General features: G+C 36.6%; 1 protein-coding gene across 1 annotated transcript in view; it reads left to right on the top strand.

The window, feature by feature from the left end:
• The first annotated feature begins 846 nt into the window (after nt 1-846).
• The window catches only part of LOC132126261 (zinc finger protein GLI2-like), an 80,444-nt gene continuing 60,434 nt past the window's right edge, over nt 847-20,856 (top strand). The window contains exons 1-2 of the mRNA XM_059537391.1: nt 847-1,034; nt 15,107-15,232. Coding sequence (XP_059393374.1) covers nt 15,118-15,232 — 115 coding nt within the window. The 5' untranslated portion in view covers nt 847-1,034; nt 15,107-15,117. The remainder of the gene's footprint in view (nt 1,035-15,106; nt 15,233-20,856) is intronic.

Raw genomic sequence — 20,856 nt, 5'->3', positions numbered from 1 at the left:
CTTTTAAGGTTTGTCTTTTTTTCCCTTGTAAAAATAATTCATGCATTGATTAAAAATGATTAAAAAAAACAGTTTTTAGCCCAATAAATGTCTATTTTCCTCTTTGCATGAAAATTGCACACCTTGAAGTGGATCATCATGTCTATATATTAAAGGTAGGTGTAATTGCATTATACTGAGTATACTGAAATAACCCTTTTTAATGGTGATTTAAGAATAATCTATTTTAATCCAGCAGCTCACACTAATTAAGTGTAATTAATTGTTGTTTTATCTGCTGTAAACTACACACGAATTAGTTTTGACCCCATTTCCATTTCCTATTTGAAATGCAGACCCAAAGTCAGCTACAAGTGATGAATGAGGCTGAGAACTGGGACGAAATGCATCGATATTGATGCTCTGTTTTCCTGCTTTTCAGCACTATTAGCCTTTATAAAATAAATGAATAATAAACACATCAATAAATTAAATGCACTTTTATTTATTATTTTTTATTGCGTTTAATTACGTTTTAATATATCTTTACACGTAAAAATATATATATAATTCTTTTTTTTCTTTTTTTTTTTTTAACGTGTATAGAAAGTTCATAGCAAAACTTTGCATGCAGCATTTGACTTTTCCAGGATGACCTTGTAGAAAAACTTGATGTAACTTTTGTCAGTGCAATCATTCTGTGAGGAGCCCGACCCACGAGAGAGAGAGAGCGAGAGAGAGAGAGAGAGAGAGAGAGCATTGAAAACAGACCAACGGGGGTCTCACCGAAACAGTCGCGCTCACAAACTCTTCTGTTGTTTCTATTTCCCAAACTTCTCGAATGAAAACTTCCTTCGTTCGCTCTCTCTCAGTGATGGACCGTAAAAGTTAGAAGAAGAATCCGAGCGTGCGTGAACTTTCTCCGAACGCTCTCCGCAGATCTCGCGCGGGGTTTGATGGATGCTCGCGAGACGCGCTTCTGTTTTCTGGAGCCAGAAAGTTGAAGAAAGAGTTTGATCGTGTTTGTGCGAGGTTTGATTCACTCTTCAGAGCTGGTAAGTGATTCAAAAATGCACATGCGTGTTTAAAGAAAAGTTAACGCTTTTAATCTAGTTTTATTGTTACATTATTATTATTGTTGTTGTTGTTTATGGACTCGTATGGAAATAAAATCCCATCGGCTCTTTTGCATTTTATATATATTTTTTTTTTCTGTCACACAAAACTCCTACTTCAAGAGTTAATTTTAGAAGTTAAATTGCATTAAAAAATACGAGGTATAGAATCGAATAGAGTTGTTTTTTCGACTCTTGTTTGACTCCTGACACTGGAATCCCAAACATTCTGCTGCAATTTGATCCATATGGGGGAAGATGTGATCAGAAGGTGCCAGGCACCAGTCCTAAACACATCTGCTCATCCAGAAACACTCTGCATGTGTTAGATTATCCATTACTGCGTGTGCATTCAATATTTTTAATCCAGTCTTTTTAGTGCATGTGCAATTTAATTTCCTTCTAAAGTTTTAAAGTTTAACTTTGTGGAGGGAAAATATGTGCATTGCAATAAAAGTGTATTTTTTACCATATATATATTTTTTTGCATTAAAATAGCCATGCTTGTTTTTGATTGATACTAGCTTGAGTAAACAGTGTAATGAGGCTAATGAATGCAAACAGAAGTTCAGAGAGCTGTTGAGAGTCCAAAGACCTGATGTTTGCTCTTCAGACTCTCTTTTTCGTTCTCTGTTTACTGTTTGCTTTTTCTCCTGATATACAATCGATTTTTCTGATCTCTCTCGGCCGTTACGCTGCTCGTTGTGTTAAAATAATAAAAAAATCACTGAGATGTAGAAGACGAGGAGCCATAACAGGCTCAAGAAAACTCTAATTGGCCAATTTGAATAACTGTAGGAAAAAGCAAAAAGCATTTGGTGGGAGTGAGTTCACATCCATTAGCATGAGAAAACAGTTTTAGTGCATTTGCCATTGTGTGCAATGAAGAGTTCTAGCAGTCAGAATAAAGGATGTGAAAGAACGACAGGCCCATTCAGGATTATTCAGGTCCGGCCGAGCTGATGGTCACCGGGGCCCCGGGGCCGCAGGGGCCTCTTTCATCTCCCTCAGAGCCTTTTTCACACATCTCAGTCTCCATCAAGCCTTTTTTGTCACTGGAGAAGAATTTAATGAAGCAAATGCGAAAGCAGAGGAGCTGAAAAACCGGAGGCCTGAATGGAAACAGAGTAAAACTCCCCGCCGAGACGATTCAGAAGTTAAGACAAGAGCGAGAGAGAGTCGGCATTCAGCGCTCGACACATCGCCTCCAATTAGCCTCTTCCAGGTGAACAAACCGTGGAAGAATCGCTTAAAGCTGTTTTAATTCCACGCCAGATGTCTGGAGCCGTGCACATAGTTCCAGGCTATTTACAGAGGAATTTCGGGACAACTTCCAAATGTAAAATAATTATAGGGTAATTAAGAATTGGTTAAAAAAGTGGTTATTTTCTCTCTCTGCACTACGTGCCTTTTCATGCATGTTTTAGAAAAAACGCTTTATTTTGGAATAGCATGCTTTTAGACCTCGTAAGTGACAGCGGGTTCAAAGTGATTGGAGTTTGATGACCATTAGCGTCCTGTACTGTGTTAGAACGGCTGTGCTCAGGATTGACTTAAGACTCTTCGAGACCGCAGGGATCTCTTTTTTGTTTGTCTTGCTTGTCTCCGGAACACAATAGTCTTTCTCACAGGAGTATATAAGGTCAGTCCGCTGTCAATAGGTCAAGAAATCCCGGGGAAGTCGAGCTCCTCTATTGTGGTGCATGAATAGAGCCGCTGACCCCTGAAAACATGTGTTGTTTTAAACCGGTCAAAAGATACTGCTGGAGTTTTATTATCCTCTTATTGTTGTTCCCGCTTGACCGTCAACAAAACGTTATTTGCTGATGATTTGCTTTCCTTTTGAAATCCTTCTGCTCGTTTTAATCACTCTGCTTAATTGTCTCTTGTTGATTGCATTGCACCATTGGTGCAAGCTTAAAACTGTGAACTTTGAGAAGGTGATTTTGTCCATTCCTTCAGATGCAGTCAGTCCATCTGTAATGTGTTCCTGATGCTCAGAGATAAAGCATTGTGTTACCAGCACAAAATATTGTGTCTTCAATTCCCAGAGAACACACATACTGATAAAAAAAAAGTATAACCTGAATGCACTGTAAGTCGCTTTGGATGAAAGCATCTGCTAAATGCATAAATGTAATGTAATGTAAATGTGTCCCATGCAAATAAGCATTCCAGTTTGAACCAATCACTGAAATGAAATCATTTCATGATTGATTACTGCGAAACTTTCAAGCAACATCATTATTTGTGTCTTTGCTCCGCTATACAGAACCAGCAAAACCTGAGATGGTAGTAATACATTTAACCTGTATTTCATGCCATCTGGGTTGTGTTTTCTGTGATCTTGTGTGGGTTTAGTCATGGGTTTTTGAGGATGAGGCCATCAACAACATCAGTCTGATTTGACTTTCTTCTATGTGTCACAATAAAATATTGAGTTTGATTGGATCGCATCTTTTGGTGTCAAAAATAGAAAGATAAATAAATAAAAAAAAAGTTATTTTATATATATATATATATATATATATATATATATATATATACTTATATATATATATATATATATATATATATATATATATCAATATATACATATATTTATATTTATAATGTTTTTAAATGCATAATAAATTCCTAGGTTCGCCTATTTTATATATAAAAAATCTGTTTCATAGTTTATTACTCAACAATATGCTGGAGGATATCATTTTAAACCCCAAATTGTATATTTTGGGGATTAAATGCATATATAATCATATATGCATAGCTACAATAGGACATGTTATATATAAACAAGTTTTTTTAATGTATGTATAAATATATATATATATATATATATATATATATATATATATATATATTATTATTATTATAATTTTTTTTATATATAAAAAAAAATATATATATATATATATATATATATATTTATATATATATTATTTTAGTTAGACAAAATTTTATGTCATTTTATTAAGTAATTAATTATATATCACGTCATATTTTATACTTAATATACTGGCTATGTACTCAAATTCGCTGTTTATTTAATTAATTCATTCATTTTAAATATGATACCATAAATAATAAATACTTAATTTTGTTTAAAATATTATAGATTAAAGTATTTATTTAGCTACTTAAACACATAGTTCAAACACAATGCATAATTATCATTAGTGGACATATTACAGAATGAGCTCTAAGCATCTGAGCTTTGTCTTGAAGTTCAACTAAAGTGCGTTGAAGAACTGCATCAGAGTGGAATAATTCACCGATCCCGCATCCGTGCCTTCATCAAGCAGAGACAATCACACATCAAGCACCATCTAATTACACAGAACGAATCAGAGCATCGCCGTCTGCTGAAAGGCCATCACTCGCCACGAAATCAAAGATCGGTGGGGATCTGTAGAGCCTCTCAGCTGGCTTTGATTTGGGACTTAATGAATTCCTGAAGGGATGCGGTAACCGGATGATACTCCTTTAATACCTAAAGAAATTCTGACAGCAGAGAGCCGTGGGTTTATGCTCACGGATCATCATCGCTGATAGACTCGTACATGTTTCAGACAAATGCCTGATAGCAGAAGATCCCCGGCGGTTTCTCGGGGGTTTGGCTCGTGGCCTAGCACCGGTTCAGACATGTTCAGCAGATGTTTACATTACTGAGATTCAGTTATTGTAAAACAGACAGGGCTTTGTGATTTATTTGTCTCTGCACTGGAGCATGTTTGCTCACCGTTAGGTCTGTGTGATGATTGATCCTCTCCAATCACGGGGTTAGAGGTCAAGACCTGCTTGAGTTTGCTGGTTTCTCTTCTTGATCAGGTTTGTATCCACATGATCATCAACATTGCATTTACTTTCTGTCAGACGTTTATTGTTATGAAATAGTTGTTGAAATCTCTTGACTTTTCATTGCAGACTCTGGTCTTTGAAAATCTGAGCACAGTTAGAGACATTGTTGAGATCAGGGAATTTTTCTGTGTTTATTTTGTGTGTTGTCTCCAGTATCTGCCCTCCATTCAGTTCAGTTGAAGCTGACATAACCCCCGTGTAAATGATTGAAACCCCCGAGCGGACGCTCAATAACAACAGAGAGGAAGTTTACATTACAGTCCTGGTGTCAAAGTGTCACAAGTGTCTCTTAAAAACACCATTTGGCAGGCGGATCAAAGTGTGCTGTTAAAAACCCCCATAATGCCCGGCGCTGTGGCTCTTCCCGCCGCTGGTCATGCTCATGTGAGATGTAATGGTTTTGGCGGCTGATTCGGGGAGACGGGAGGAATCCTCCTGCCCTGAACTTCGGCTGGGGCTGTAATCGCAACATCTGTTCGGCATCGCCTGCTCCGATGGAGATTGTCCACAGGATATTGCACCTAGCAGCGGGGGAAGATCTTACTCCACTATCACCTAAACTCACTGAAACCGCATTAGCTCTGAGACTATGGAGGGTGATCGAGGTCAAAAGTCTTTAAACAGAATGCGTGCGTTAAAGGGTCATTAGATGCAAAATGCACTTTTTTTGTCGTTTAAACAGTGTTTGTACACAACCACCCTACAATGATAAAGATCCACCCAGTGCCACAGGCCCCTCCCACGATTGTTGTCTTTTTACTTTAGCCCCGCCCTGAGTGAGCTGTCATCAGTCGCCATTTTTTACACCAGTGCAGGTTTAGAGAAGAATGACCAGAGATGGGACCAAGTCACACATGTGCAAGTCTCAAGTAAGTCTCAAGTCTTAACCTTCAAGTCTCAAGTAAGTCCCAAGTATTTTTTTCTTGGGCAAGTCAAGTCAAGTCACAAGTTATGTCAAGTCAAGTCAAGTCAAGTCCTGTAGTAAGTCAAGTCAAGTCCAAGTCAAGTCACCTTATTATTGTAATTTTACCTGCAGAATCTGATCTTAATAAAGTTAAAAGACAAGATATAAGTAACTGTCAGTAAATTAAAATAATTTGGATTTGCATTGTAAATACTCATGTTCAGTAAACATGGAATAAAACAAAATTGTAACTTCATAAAATTATTTATTTTTCACTTCTGCCAACAGTGTTTGAACTGTTTTACATTTTCAACATTGAGTCCATAAAACAAATAACAGCTAAACATCCAACAGACTCCTCTCTGAACACCCCCCTCTCTCTCTCTCTCTCAAACGACGTGACGTGACATTCGGCCAAGTATGGTGACCCATACTCAGAATTTGTGCTCTGCATTTAACCCATCCAAAGTGCACACACACAGAGCAGTGAACACACACACACACACACACACACTGTGAGCACACACCCGGAGCAGTTGGCAGCCATTTATGCTGCGGCGCCCGGGGAGCAGTTGGGGGTTCAATGCCTTGCTCAAGGGCAACTCAGTCGTGGTATTGAGGGAGAGAGCACTGTACATGCACTCCCCCCACCCACAATTCCTGCCGGCCCGAGACTCGAACTCACAACCCTTCGATTGCAAGTCTGACTCTAACCATTAGGCCACGACTTCCCCTCAAACACAGTTTACATACAACATTAAACTTTCTTACATTTCTCCTCTCTCTCTCTCTCTCTCTCTCTCTCAAGTTTAAGTTCAAGTTGCTTTATTGGCATGAAATTTGAGTTACAGTATTGCCAAAGCATTTAGATACAGAATAAAATATGATTACAATAAAATACAATACAATCAAAATAGCAGCAGCAGATAATATTTCTAATATTAATAATAGTAATTATATACAATTAAGAATATAAAATAAAACAGTTGAATACAATAAATTATCCCTTTCGTATGGTGTGTATGGTGTATAAATATTTAGCAGCTATTGTGACTGCCGTCTCATTCTCTCCAAGTATATAGAGTAGTTTCTCTGAGTCATTTAGAGACAAGAATGAAGGATTCAAAGCTTCAAACTGTGGGAAGATTGTTTCTCTTGTAGTGCTGTATTTGTGTTTCTCATCCTCTGTTTGATTCAGCTCACAGTGTTTGCACAGTCTCGCTTCTCTCGGTAGCCAGGATCTTTTATATCTACCAATCTCTATTTCCAAATCATGATCACTGAGTCGATATTTTGAAAGGATTTGTCTTTCTTTTAATGGCTTTAGTGATAAGTAATTTGCCAGTTTTGTGGTTCTGTTTAGGGCAGAATAAAACTGGAGTTTGGTTTGGAGCTCAAATTCATTTTTTTCATTTTTCATCTTAATTATACTTCAGATTTTTGTCAATTAGTTTCTGAATGTTGGGGTTGTGATTGGAGTCAGACTCAGTTTGGGTTTCCTTCATCAGTTGTGAAGCACGAGTGTGTTTCTCTCTCTCTCTCTCACACACACACACACACACACACACACAATCTCTCTCTCAGAGTATATCCGTAAGTCATTACCTCTATTACAAGGTATTGCACTTGCAAAATATAAGATTCGAGAGTCTTGTCTGCAAGCCGAGCATGATGTGGCCTATCCCACCATGTATGCGCCACCGGTATGCGCGCTCATCATGGAAGCAACGCGGTCGCGATGCACACGCGGTGCAACACGCTCGTTTTTTCCAATCGCGTCCGCATCACATCGAGTTCAAAACATCTCAACTTTTCAGAGAGCCGCAAGGGCACCGCTGGTCATGTGACAAGAACCAATCAAGCAGCTTCATCCTTTCCCGTAACCAGAGGTGGGTAGAGTACCCAAAAACTGTACTCAAGTAAAAGTAAAAGTACTAGTCTTGAATAGTTACTTGAGTAAGAGTAAAAGAGTATCGGATAAAAAATCTACTCAAGTAGTTAGTTACTAGTTACTTTGGGTCATATATACTGAGCCTATTTTTATTTAGATATATAGATAAAATGTATGTAATGTATGTGTGCGTGTATAAATGTATACATTTCATCAGCCTTTACTCCAATTTATGTAATTTATTATAAAACCCTGTCTGTTTACTTAAGTAACAGATATAGGTGTCATGCCATAACATATTTTTAATACGACTGACTTTATATTAAATGTGAATTTAACATTGAAAGTTAATGTGATATAAATATTGCTACTAATCTTTCATTGTTCAGAAAGAGAGCAAATAACATTTACATTATTAAAGATCATTTTCACTGACAGTCTAGATTTCAATCACTCGCAGAAACTCCCATTAAAATCACTGAAACTGTTAACACTGTGAAATCAATATCTTAATTAAAGATTCGTACACACATCTGCACTTTGTTGTTCCTGCGAGAGAATTCGCCAGAAAGAGGTATTCAGTCAGTGAGCGAGTGAAGGAAGCACCGGCATTTTAGCGATGACTCATCTGAAAGCCTCTGATTGGCCAATGCTTTAATCAGCTCAAAAGAATCATGTGTGATTGGTTATAATACGCAGCGCTGTATAAACGCATCTATCTCTGGCTAAGCGCCAGCAAGCAATCACAGATCTGAATTTAGCAGCTGATAATATGACTCGCTGAACGTACTTGCACCAGTGTGATTGTATTAAAATTAATAAAATCTTAATTGGCTATTTTTTGTCTTTTGGAAGCTGCATTCAACTTGACTCCCCTCTGTTATAAGCCACACACGTACAACAAACTAATGTCACAGTGGTATCGTGTACTGTAATCGAATGTAGCCCAAGTTATTACCTGTTAAACAGTAGACAGCACACGCGGTGTTCATCTAATAAGGATCTCCATCGCTAGCAAACAATAACCTTTGCAGATTTCAATTCAGTGCAGTTCCAGCCACGTTTTCAACGCTCCTTCTGTTCTTAAACGTTACAACTCCGAGTGAACCGCTTCAGACGCTCAGCGCGTGCGGCAGGGAACTGAACGACTCATTCAAACTGATTCATGAACCAATTCACTCGTTTGCCAATTGGTTTGATCAAGCCTTTGAACAGAATTGACTCAAAAGAATGAATCATTCGCGAATGGGCATCGCTCATTGCCCAGAGAAAAGTAGACGGCGCGTTTGGAACAAACTGAAGCATTTATAACATTTATTGCATTAAGATAAAGTAACGAGAGGAGCGTCGCCCACAGTAACGAAGTAAAAGTACAGATTTTTCCCCAAAAATTTACTCAAGTAAGAGTATAAAGTACCCATCTTTAAATATACTCCGAAAAGTATTCGTTACCCCAAAAAATTACTCAAGTAAATGTAACGAAGTAAATGTAACTCGTTACTACCCACCTCTGCCCGTAACAACGTTGAAAGCTCAGCCAAGATGAAGGAACAGCTGATCATAGTTGTATATGGATTGCCATTTTTAAATAAATTTAGTAGCAGAGCTACTGCAAGCGATTTTTAGTGCTGCAAATCCATTTATCCTTTGCTTGTCATGGAGAGAGCGCGTCATGGTTGCTTAGCAACGGCAGACGCCTCAGTGGCGCAACTGTCTGAGCGCTTTGGAAACAAGGAGAAAGCGGCGCGCCTAGCGATTTCCACGCGTTTTTAGGCGCGAATTATTGACGACAAAAGCGATGACCCTCGGTACCCCTCAAGCTGAGATGTTGATGTGATGTGTTATCTGATCTAAGTGGGCGTGGTGTGCGTAAGGTAGAGAGGGCGTGACTGATGATAGTGTCCTGATCCAGTCATGACAATGCGATTCTCAGCCTGCGCTCCAGCTGAGTAATGAATTTTATTTTTAAAAATAATTTATATATTTTATATTCAAACTGAAAACATAATGTGATTAACACTCAAGTCATTCAAGTCATCCTGTCTCAAGTCAAGTCAAGTCCCGAGTCTTTAACTTCCAAGTCCGAGTCAAGTCTCAAGTATTTTATTTTTTGTCAAGTCAAGTCACAAGTCCTAAAAATAGCGACTCGAGTCGACTCGAGTCCAAGTCACCAAGTCACAAGTCCCCATGTCTGAGAATGACTCCTAAGTGATTGAGGTGTTCTGTTGTTGCATGTAATAACGAACATAGCATTCGTCATTTTGTCCTGATATCTGAGCCGCTGACGACACAGTGGATTACTTTTGTTTTTTGAAGAGAAAGCACCCTGATCTACATAAATGTGTGTATGTTCGCGGGAATCATTTGTGATCCAGCTTCACCTACAGAAGTGAGTTTAAGGTTTTTGTTTTAAAATGAATCTTTGCAAATCACCCTTTCTAATAATGTGCTAATAAGCAAGTTCAATTCCCCTAAAGTAAACAGTGTCATGAGAATGGCTCGTCACCCCACGGAAGAAAGGGGCGGGGTCAGCAGAGCTCATTAACATTTAAAGGGACATTCACCGAAACGGGTCGCTGTGAACAAAGCTGTTTTTGACAGAGTAAAAAGGGTGTTTTTACACTACCTTTGATACATTTTAACCAAAGTATGTTATAAACTTTCCTACAAGACCCTAAAGAATCATATCATATGGGTGGTGTTGGCGCAGTGGATAAGACAAATGCACTTGGTGTGAGAGACCCGGGTTCGAATCCACTGTGAGGCACCAATGTGTCCCTGAGCAAGACACTTAACCCCTAGTTGCTCCAGAGGCGTGCGACCTCTGACATATATAGCAATTGTAAGTTGCTTTGGATAAAAGCGTCAGCTAAATGAATAAATGTAAATGTAATATAGCTCAAAGAGAGCATGCTGCTAGCAACGGCAAAATGTATTGTGGTGGTGTTGGCGCAGTGGATAAAACACATGCCTTTGGTGTGAGAGACCTGGGTTTGAATCCACTGTGAGACACCAATGTGTCCCTGAGCAAGACACTTAACCCCTAATTGCTCCAGAGGCGTGCGACCTCTGACATACATAGCAATTGTAAGTCGCTTTGGATAAAAGCGTCTGCTAAATGAATAAATGTAAATATCAACTTGTGGAAAATGGGCATCCGATGACCCCTTAAATCAGCACACACCGCATTAACTCTGTAATCCTGAACTTTTCTGTTACATTTGTATGTGTAGAGATTCACATTCTATCCACATTAATGCGTTAGTCTCACAATGTTTCATTAGTATGTGTAAAGATGCAGTTTTACTATGTTAAGATGACCAATTTGAACGTGTTTCCCATTCCGTCCATGTTCGACCATGCATTACTTTTTAAAACAGATTTTCCTCTAGATCTACCTACATATTAATCCTTTCTTTCATTTATTGTGGTACTTTTACTGATATCTACTCTGCTACAGTATAAATTAAGAATGTTCCTTTTACCTGAGAAAGTCTGTTGAACTAAACAACTAAAAGGACATGACAAATCAAGACATAAGACTGACATCACACACACAGTCCTGATGCATTATGATCAAGTTTTGTATTTCTTTCTGTCTACGTGTTTTCTTGAGCCAAAATCATCACAATTAAAAGAACTAAAGACTTCAGTCTGTGTGCATTGAATAATACATGAGTTTCACAATTTGAGTTGAACTACTGAAATAAATGAACTTTTTCACATTCTAATTTATTGAGATGCACCTGTATATATATATTTGTATAAATATAACATTTTATAAAAAAAACATTTAATTATGTATTGCATATTTTATATTTGTACTTTTATATATGTATGCATTTATACATGGGATTATATTTTATTGTTTTTACTGGGATCGAGTTTTACAAGAGATCTCAAAGGGTCTGAAACTGTGTTCAAATTTGCCAAGAAACCAAAGTCTACTATCAGAAAATCAGAAATGATCTAGTCTGCTGTGCACTCTTGTACTGTATGTGTTTTTTAAGGAACATCTAAGTTGATTCTTGACAAGTGCAAACTCCTTAAAGTTTTTCCTTCTGAACTGATGAGTTTGAGATCTTTCCGTGTCTGTGATGAAGTGTGTTAGTGCACAGCGTCTGAAGGATTGCGAGGGATTATGGATTTGGCTCTGTGACCTTTGAGGGTCTGTCAGAGTCATTCGTTTGTGGGACGGCTGTGCTGTAATTATTCAGCAGGGGTTCAGTGAGTAAATCAGTGTGAGGAGCCAGACGGCTCTCCTGAAACTCCCCACACCTGCAGCATGGAAACATTCATTTCTCTGGACATCTCTCTCCTTTAAACCCCACCCGTCCTGAAGCATCCACTTCTAGGAATAAGATCCTTGGTTTCCTCTCTAGACTGAAGTTGCACACTGAATGCATTGTTTTTTATAAGATACATCTCCACTAATTATGTAGGGATGAATATGTCTTCAACTTGTGCTCAAGATGAATAAAAAGTGTTTTCATGCCACGCCAAAAACCTCAAATCTTTCCTAAAGCTACATGCATTGAACAATGATTGCAAATCAAGCTCATACTAATGGTGCAATATTATTTTGAGATGCTATCATAGTTTTTCACTTATATTTTAAAACCCTTTTTTTTCATTTAAATTTTATTTAAAGTTATAGTAATTTCTTTTGTAATTTTAAGTATTTTTTGTAAAGAAAAAAACAGTCTATAAAAATTAGATATGTGTGTGTGTGTGTGTGTGTGTGTCTGTGTGTGTCTGTGTGTGTGTGTGTGTGTGTGTGCGTGTGTGTGTGCGTGTCTGTGCGTGTCTGTGCGTGTCTGTGTGTGTGTGTGTGTGTCTGTGTGTGTGTGTGTGTGTGTGTCTGTGTGTGTGTGTGTGTGTGTGTCTGTGTGTGTGTGTGTGTGTGTGTGTGTGTGTGTGAGTGTGTGTGTGTGTGTGTGTGCGTGTCTGTGTGTGTGTGTGTGTGCGTGTGTGTGTGTGTGTGTGTGTGTCTGTGTGTGTGTGTGTGTGTGTCTGTGTGTGTGTGTGTGTGTGTGTGTGTGTGTGTGTGTGTATAATTTTAACTATTTGTTGAAATCTATATATTTAAATTAAAGTAGTTTTTTTCCACTAAATGAGGTTTAATACCAAAACAAATGTACATGTAAGAGTATTTTATGGTAAAATTATCTGATTTTTATATATTTTTTCACTTTAGCAAAAGGAACTTTAGCAATGGATTTTTACAGTCTTTTACTGTGAAGATTACAGTGATTTTACAGCATTGTGAGATCATGGCAGCTGTCAGCAGCAGTTTCCCCCTCTGCATTTCTCTTCCATAGGCTTTATTATAGCCCTGTGTGTTTTCTTTATTCGCTAACTGAGAATATAGCGTTAAATCGATGTAAAAGAAAGGATTTTCTGTTACGAGCAGCAAAGTGACACACCTCTTTGGCGTTTTAAACACTGCTGTAATCTGTCGTTTCATAATGACGGTAATTCAGACGCAATCTGAGCGCAGTTTCACTCACAGATAATGTGAGGCTGATAGCTAACAGCTGGATTTCCTCTGGATTTACGGTGCGTGTTCAACACAAGAAATGACCTGCGACACATGTGCCCTCACTAGGGGGCTTTACTGAGTGAGACACACTCCACACACTGATCTCTTTCAGAGCAGCAGAAGTCATCCAGTTTATTTTGTTTAAAAACTAGTTTGAATGAATAGAGCCGAGTTAAATAGATGGATGATACTTAATCTCAATATTTATTTAGTTGTTTGTTAGTTTCTTTCTTAAAACATGTGAAATATTAAATATATAATATATATTTTTAAACCTTTTAACTTCATATATGCATGTCTGTCTGCTTGTATATAATTTATTTCTTTGTTAATTCTTAATATTTAAATTATTAATTATTATTGAGTAATCACTAATGAGTATAAATATTTAAATTTTCCAATTAAATCAAGCTATTTACTTGTTTAATAGATTAATTATATATAATAATTAAATCAGTTATATAAAACATATATATTTTTTATCTGAACTATATATATAATATTTTGAGTAATCATTTTAAGTTAGGATTTTGTGTGGTTATGTTTTCTTATTCTAAAATGCTGTTATACCATGTGACTTAGAGAAATATTTACATTATCTACATATAAATGTGACAAGAGCATTGGATAGTGTGAAAATACACAGTGCAACACAAATAAGTCAAAGTTTGTAAAGAGTGTTTATTTGGCACTTTGCAATCAAGTTAAGTCGGCTATTTTACTGAAGTCATGATTCTGATACTATTATTAAATTAAATAAAATGTATGCATTTAGCAGACGCTTTTATCCAAAGCGACTTACAGTGTGCATTCAGGCTATCAGTTTTTACTTATCTATTATAATGTTGTTTTGACTGGTTTGAGTGATTTATTTTGAATTGAGCTGTTTTGATTCACATTTAAAAAACATCTGATATATATATATTTTTTTATTTAGCATTGAATCAAGTACCAAAAAAAAAAAATTCCTAACATGTGTTCCCTGGGATTCGAACCCAAAACCTTGCACTTGGTAACGCAATGCTCTACCATTTGAGCTACAGGAACACTAATGGGGTTATTACTAGTATTGCACTGTTAGGATTGATTGCAGTTATTGTTGGATGTTAGTTCAAACCAACACTAAGTATTAAAGTTCAGTCTGTCATCTTGCAGTGTTATATAGCGATCACAATATCAGATTTCAGGTTGGACAGTAAGCAAACATTCAAAATAGCCTAACAACCGCATCCACCTAGCTATTATTATCTTCAATATTTAATGTTTATGATATATACTGTGTTTTTTATATTGTGTCATATATTTCGTATTGTCTTATATTTGATTATTAAAATATTTTATGTAGTTTCAGGTATTTATTATATTTTACTATGTATTTTATAATTTTTTCATCATTTAATTTTATTTGTAATTGTTTATTTATTAAATTTTATATTTTATTTAGTTTTTTATATTTATAATTTCCTTTTTTTATTTTATTTAAATTTTATTTTGTTTTATAGTTTAAATGTAATATATTCATTTTAAATATATTAATATTCTTTAATATTTTATATAAAATATTATTTTGATATTTTCTATATTTTATTTATGCATTATTTTGTTTTTATTTTTTTACATTTATATTTATTTATAAAATTTTATACTTAGTTTAGTTTTATTTATAGTTTCAGATTTATTTCATTTTATTTTATATATATATCTTTTTATATGTTTTAATTCATTTAAATTTATGCAATGTTTTTTTTTGCTTTGCTTTACCATATTAATACATCTGAGGGATATTTCAGATGACATCTGTCTCTGTCTCGTAGAAGACATCAGAATGGAGGCCAGCGCTCCCTCCGCCGCAGAGAAGAAGGACTGTAAGACTTTGGCTCTGGATGGAAACAGCTTCAGCGAGCTGCCCAAAAAACCTTCCCCATCATCCCTGGCCAGAGGTACGAGCCCGTCCGCTCCTTCCCAAAACAACTCACTTTCACTTCCAGCTTTCCCATTCATGCATGCATCTAGTGCATCTGACCTCATTGGTTCTTGCATATCACATGACCAGTTGCATTGCATGCAGTGTAAATGAGATCTACTGTAAGAGATGATGTTTTGAGTTGTTCTGGGGTCATTTATCTCACCAGCCGAGAGCTTAAAGACTCCAGTGAGCCAAGGAAGAGAATATGCACATGAAATATGCATTTTAAAGATAAAATATGGCGCTGGCGGTGGTGATAAGCCCCCAAGAGTCAAAGGTGAGGCTCCGTCGGGCTTGATGTGAATCCTAAACTCACGTTCATTAGCGAGTTGTCCTCGTGCATCGACACGTAATCACGAGCCCACGGCTCTTAGCGCTCTGTTTGCTCTGAGATTAATCAGGAGCTACGGACGCACGCATAGAAAGAGCGCGAGCATGTTTAAAACATGTCTTTAGGAGAGCGATAAAAGCGCTGAATAATGAGGCCCAAAGATCTTGTTCCTTCCTCCGGAGTGTAAGTGTTATGAATTAGTTAAAATCGCAGCGGCGGACGACACGCGCCGAGGTCCACCTTTGAAATGGAAATACCTCTGGTGGATTTAGGGCTTTTTTTAGAGATTGATGAAGGATTTCGGTGGCCTGCCATTGTAAAGGAAAGAAAAATCCATGATTTGTTGAAGAAAGGAGCGTAAAAATAGGCCACACAGTGGCAACAAGACAGTCGATCGGCATAATTTATAGAGTGTGATTTTCCCTCGTGCATGATTCATATGATTCGTTTTGAACTGCTGGGGAAATTATGAGTGAGACTGAAGTGAAAGTGAGTTTGAGATCCTAACTTTGTTTGATAGAAGTGAGCCGCAGCATTGATGGGATCAGACGGAGATTTCTCTTATGCTCTTGAGAACTGATGGATTCCATCGAGCTACAAACAATATAAAAGACCGCGTTAATTCTACGTTTGGCGATTGTAAGATTACATTTTAATTTTATTTAAAAAGGATGAGCCCTTCAATATTAAGCAAACTTGAACTATTAAAAATGGTAATACATTAAATAAAGTAAAATAAAATACTTCAGCAATTACAAAAACAATAAGTGACCTCGTTAACTACATTTGGTTGTTGAAAAATAAAATTTTAGCTTAAAAAAAATTAATTTAGAAAAAAAAAATTAAAAAAAAAAATTAACTGTTGCCTTGAAAATTAGGTAAAAAGTTGAAGTAATAAAATGATTAAAACTGAGATAAAAAAAAAACGTATTAGTGCTACAGTATATATTAATATAAAAAAACTATTAAAAATGATAAAAACAAATACTGTATAAAATTACTGAAAAATGATAAATTTAGGCTACCATTTTCATTATATTAATACAATTTAAATGAAATACATTTTTATTTCAATATTCATTTAAAATGTATAAAAGTAATGGAAAAAATTTTTTTTTTACTATTTTCATTATATATATATATATATATAATGAAAATAGTAAATATATATTTTTATAAAAATATAATATACATTTTTAATTGTGTATAAAATATTTAACAAATCACAAAAATTGTCTGAAATAATATTTTTATTGTTAAATGTTTTTTTTTACATTTTTATTTAATTATATATATATATATATATATATATATATATATATAAATGAAATACATTTTCATTTCAGTATTCATTTAAAATGTATAAAATTACTGGAAAAATATATATTTACTATTTTCATTTTATATATGTATATTTCATATAAAAAATATAATTTAAATATTTCATTGTATATAAAATATATTTAAAAAAAATCACAAAAATTGGCTAAAATAATATTTTATTATGTTTTGTTATATGTTTTTTTTTTTTACACTTTTTTACATATTTATAATACAATAATCTATTTCTTTGAAAAAAAAATATTTATATATATATATATTTTTTTTTTTTTTCAAAGAAATAGATTATTGTATTATAATAGGGTCTTTAAATAAAAGTTCCTAAATCTCATTGCAGTATATTAGAAACAACTGAGATATTACAGAGATCTCTATTCATACAGTACTCTGATTATATAGCATAATCCTGAATGCTTGCCTTAATCATGCACTCTGTATACACTCGTCTGTCATGGATGCAAACTTTCCGAATCTCAGTGTGTGCTTCGGGGTCATCAAACCCCGTCCAGAGAGGAAAGAGTGTTACAGCAGACGAGAGCGAGCATGTTTAAAACATGTCTGAGGACCCGTGATAAAAGTTGTCTATAATGAGGCCGAAGGAGCTTGTTCTTACCTCCAGAGTATAACAGTTATGAATTAGTGAAGACAGCGGTCGCAGCGGTGGACGGCGGCCCGTCTGAGACCTTTGAAATGGTGATTCTGCTTTCTGATTCATGAAAGACTTTGGTGGCCTGCCATTATTTCAAACGGTCATTAATTGTGTATCAAAGAATGGCATGAAATGGGGACGTTTGTGATTGCAGTGTGAACAATGTTTGTTCTGAGAGACGCCAGGAGGATGAATAATGAACACAGACTAACAGGTAGTTTTGACTTGAGCCTTTTTTAGCAGAAAACCACAGCAAACCCCAGATCAGAGCCACTGAGGGTTTTGTATCAGAGCTGAAACTAATTAAAAACTCTTTTAATGAGGCCTGCAGCAGTGTGCTGGTAGAAGCTCCTCTGTATTTGTGAACGAAAGCTCTTCAGATGTGACAGGTTTTACTGAAAATATGCTTTCTTTATGCTGTGTGTAACAACATAAGAAACCGAAAATATATTTGTGAAACTCTCATGTGAGAAACATGTGAGACAGGAGAGAACTCTTTTTTTAAGATTGAATTTCAAATTTAGAAACATTTTAAGATCAGTTTAAAAAAAAAAAAATTTTTTTATCGACCCCCCTGCTTTCCAAAATATCGGCATCAGCATCGGCTGTCAAAAAACACATATCGGTCGACCACTACTAGCAAAGCCAGTATAAACCTGGTCAATTCAGCAGAGCTGGTTTAGTCCTATCCAATCTGTAAATAAATGCTCTCTAGTTTAGCAGCGGATCGAGCCTCAGCTGTTTGCTAGCTCTCGGCGACAGAGCAATTACTTATCGCTTTAATCAGCTTTATTATCCCGGCCCGCCAGACTCTGATAAGTGAATATGCACCACGGGGCCCAAGAGACAAGGTCCTTGAACCCGGGATCGCATTCCCTCGAGCCTGGAGTCGTTTCTTTTAAAATATAGTCTTGCGTACGGTGGCTTTACGGTCAATGTGGAGTTTACAACAGCCTCAGTCAAGCCCACCGCGAAGACACCGCTATTAAACGCACTGTGTTTTACGCACCTGTCCGCCGTTATTTATCCCCGACACTTTCCTCTCTATCAGACAACACGGATAATGCAGACTTTTCATATGTTATTTACATGTAAAAAAAAAACAAGCTATTTGTGTGAGGAGGGGAAAATAAATGGGCCTCCGCTCCCCTCGGCTCTGTTATATCTGAGTTAACAATCTGGATTGCTAATAGAACCATTTATCATGAAAGCCGGTCATTTGTTTTATGTTAGGGGCCTGGGGTCCGCTCTCACAGACCTCTATGGAAATGCGAGCGCGAATTATGAACCGGAGCGCTAGTCACTTGATTTAAAAGGGAAAACAATGCATGTATTCAATTTCAATGCAAGCAGGAGTCTGTGCGGGGTCTCTGCGGTGTTTTACTGGCCGGCGTGAGGGTTCTCGATGGGTTGTAAATGCAGTCGGGATGCAAGTTCGTGCACAGTGATCTTGGCAGACAGGTGCGTCTAAATGCACTTTGCACGTTCTGTTTACACAGATGCATTTGGAAGATACTTTTATCACGTTGCATTCATGATATACCAGTTCATGCATTCATGCGCAGGGCCTAAAATGAATGAAAATTGGTCAGTTGGTTGGTGATTTTTTTGTATTAATTCAAGCAATGGCTGTGAATGGGATATGATTAAAGCATATGGTTTAGTGTTGTTATTATATGTGTATGTAAGAGTTTCAGTTGGTTACAACGTGCATTTGAAATGCAATATGCTCCAGACATCTTCCCAAGTTTTTAATGAGAATGAGTTAATAAATCTGTAGTCAGCTAGAAAGAAGCATTTCAAAAGAGAGGTTAGTTTAAAGCTCTATTGTTTAAACTTTAAATAAGGTAATTGTGCTGTTGTTATATACATAATTATAATATTTATGTAAACATATTCTACATAAATTACATAAAATGTAATATTTATATAAATTATATATAATATAAATTATTATACATAATTAATTATTATATATATATATATATACAACTTTTATTTTATTTTATGAAAATGTACATTTTAATGGCTGGGGGAAATAAATTGTTATGGCCACATTTTCTCAAGTTTTTTATATTTTCTCAAGTCAATGTCCATAGACAGTTTAGCCTCAGGCCCTGAATTCATGGAAATGTTGCCTTTCGTTAATGCATTCAAATGCAGCATGCACGTATGCATCTTGATAAATGGCAATAAGGAGCAGCTTTTGTAGTGTTTTGTATTTATCTGAATTGCAGATTTGTCCAGTATTATTCATGTATTCAATAGTGCAATTATTCTCTCTGCAGAAGTGAGATTGCAAAGTTTGCTGCAAAATATTGCGCTATATATAGACCAAAAAAAAAAATCAATACATTTCTACGGCGCTGTGAGGTTGTACAGAGGAGCAGCTGAGGTTGCTCACGGGCCTGCGGGTAATGACTTGATTAACTGGAATCGGTGACTCTCCACATACATCATGGTGAAAGTGAGTTAGTCGTGTTGCGGCGTGATTGATGGCCGCGCTAAGCGCCGCTGCAACCGTGTTTTCTGCTGAGTCGGGTCAGTCCTGAGGGAACCTGGCGGGCAGGATGCTTAACATCTTTACAGCCGCCACACAGACAATATGGGGTCAAGCGCAAATGCATATGCTTAAATGCATATTTTGCGGCATGCAAGCACAACCTGGCTTGTGCGTGTGATTGAGTGCGTTTAAGTGGAACGCCAATACATGACGTCTCCGGAAAGAGATTGTGTGTTGTTAGAATGACACTTTTTTGATTAATAAGCATATAAAAACACGCCTTATCTGCTCCTTATGAATCAGACCTAGCGTTTTATGTTGCATTATTCAAACGCGGTGCATTGTGTAAGAAGAAGAGGGGCGGGATGGATGGTTGCATGCCGGATCGTGTAAATAGTTTTTTAAGAGAGGCTGGTTACTGATAAGGACAGTCTTCTTTATCAAAGGATGAAGTGGTGGCGGTGACAGTGAATAATTGACGCAGGCAGGCGGCCGGTCTCACGGTAACTCCTCGCCCCAGGGGTCAGAGCCGCTGGCAGAGAAAAATGTGTCCGAAGCGGCTCTGTATCCAGCTACGACTGCAAAAGGACATCCACTAAACTTCCTGAGAAGGAGTTTTCTTTCTTTCCTTCCTTCCCTCGTTCCTTCTAAATGAGTCTCTCACAGGACGGCTTTGCAGACCTACAGAGGCTCTCTCTCTCTCTTTCTCTCTCTCTTTAAAACAGTGCTCATCTGTACTGTGTTTAAATGCAGTAGTGCAGCAGGTCAAAGAGA

The sequence above is a fragment of the Carassius carassius genome, chromosome 44 (genome assembly GCF_963082965.1).
Source record: "Carassius carassius chromosome 44, fCarCar2.1, whole genome shotgun sequence".
In the NCBI taxonomy this organism is placed as follows: Eukaryota; Metazoa; Chordata; class Actinopteri; order Cypriniformes; family Cyprinidae; genus Carassius; species Carassius carassius.
Note: the sequence above shows the minus strand (reverse complement) of the source record. Positions and strands in the feature narration are given on the sequence as shown.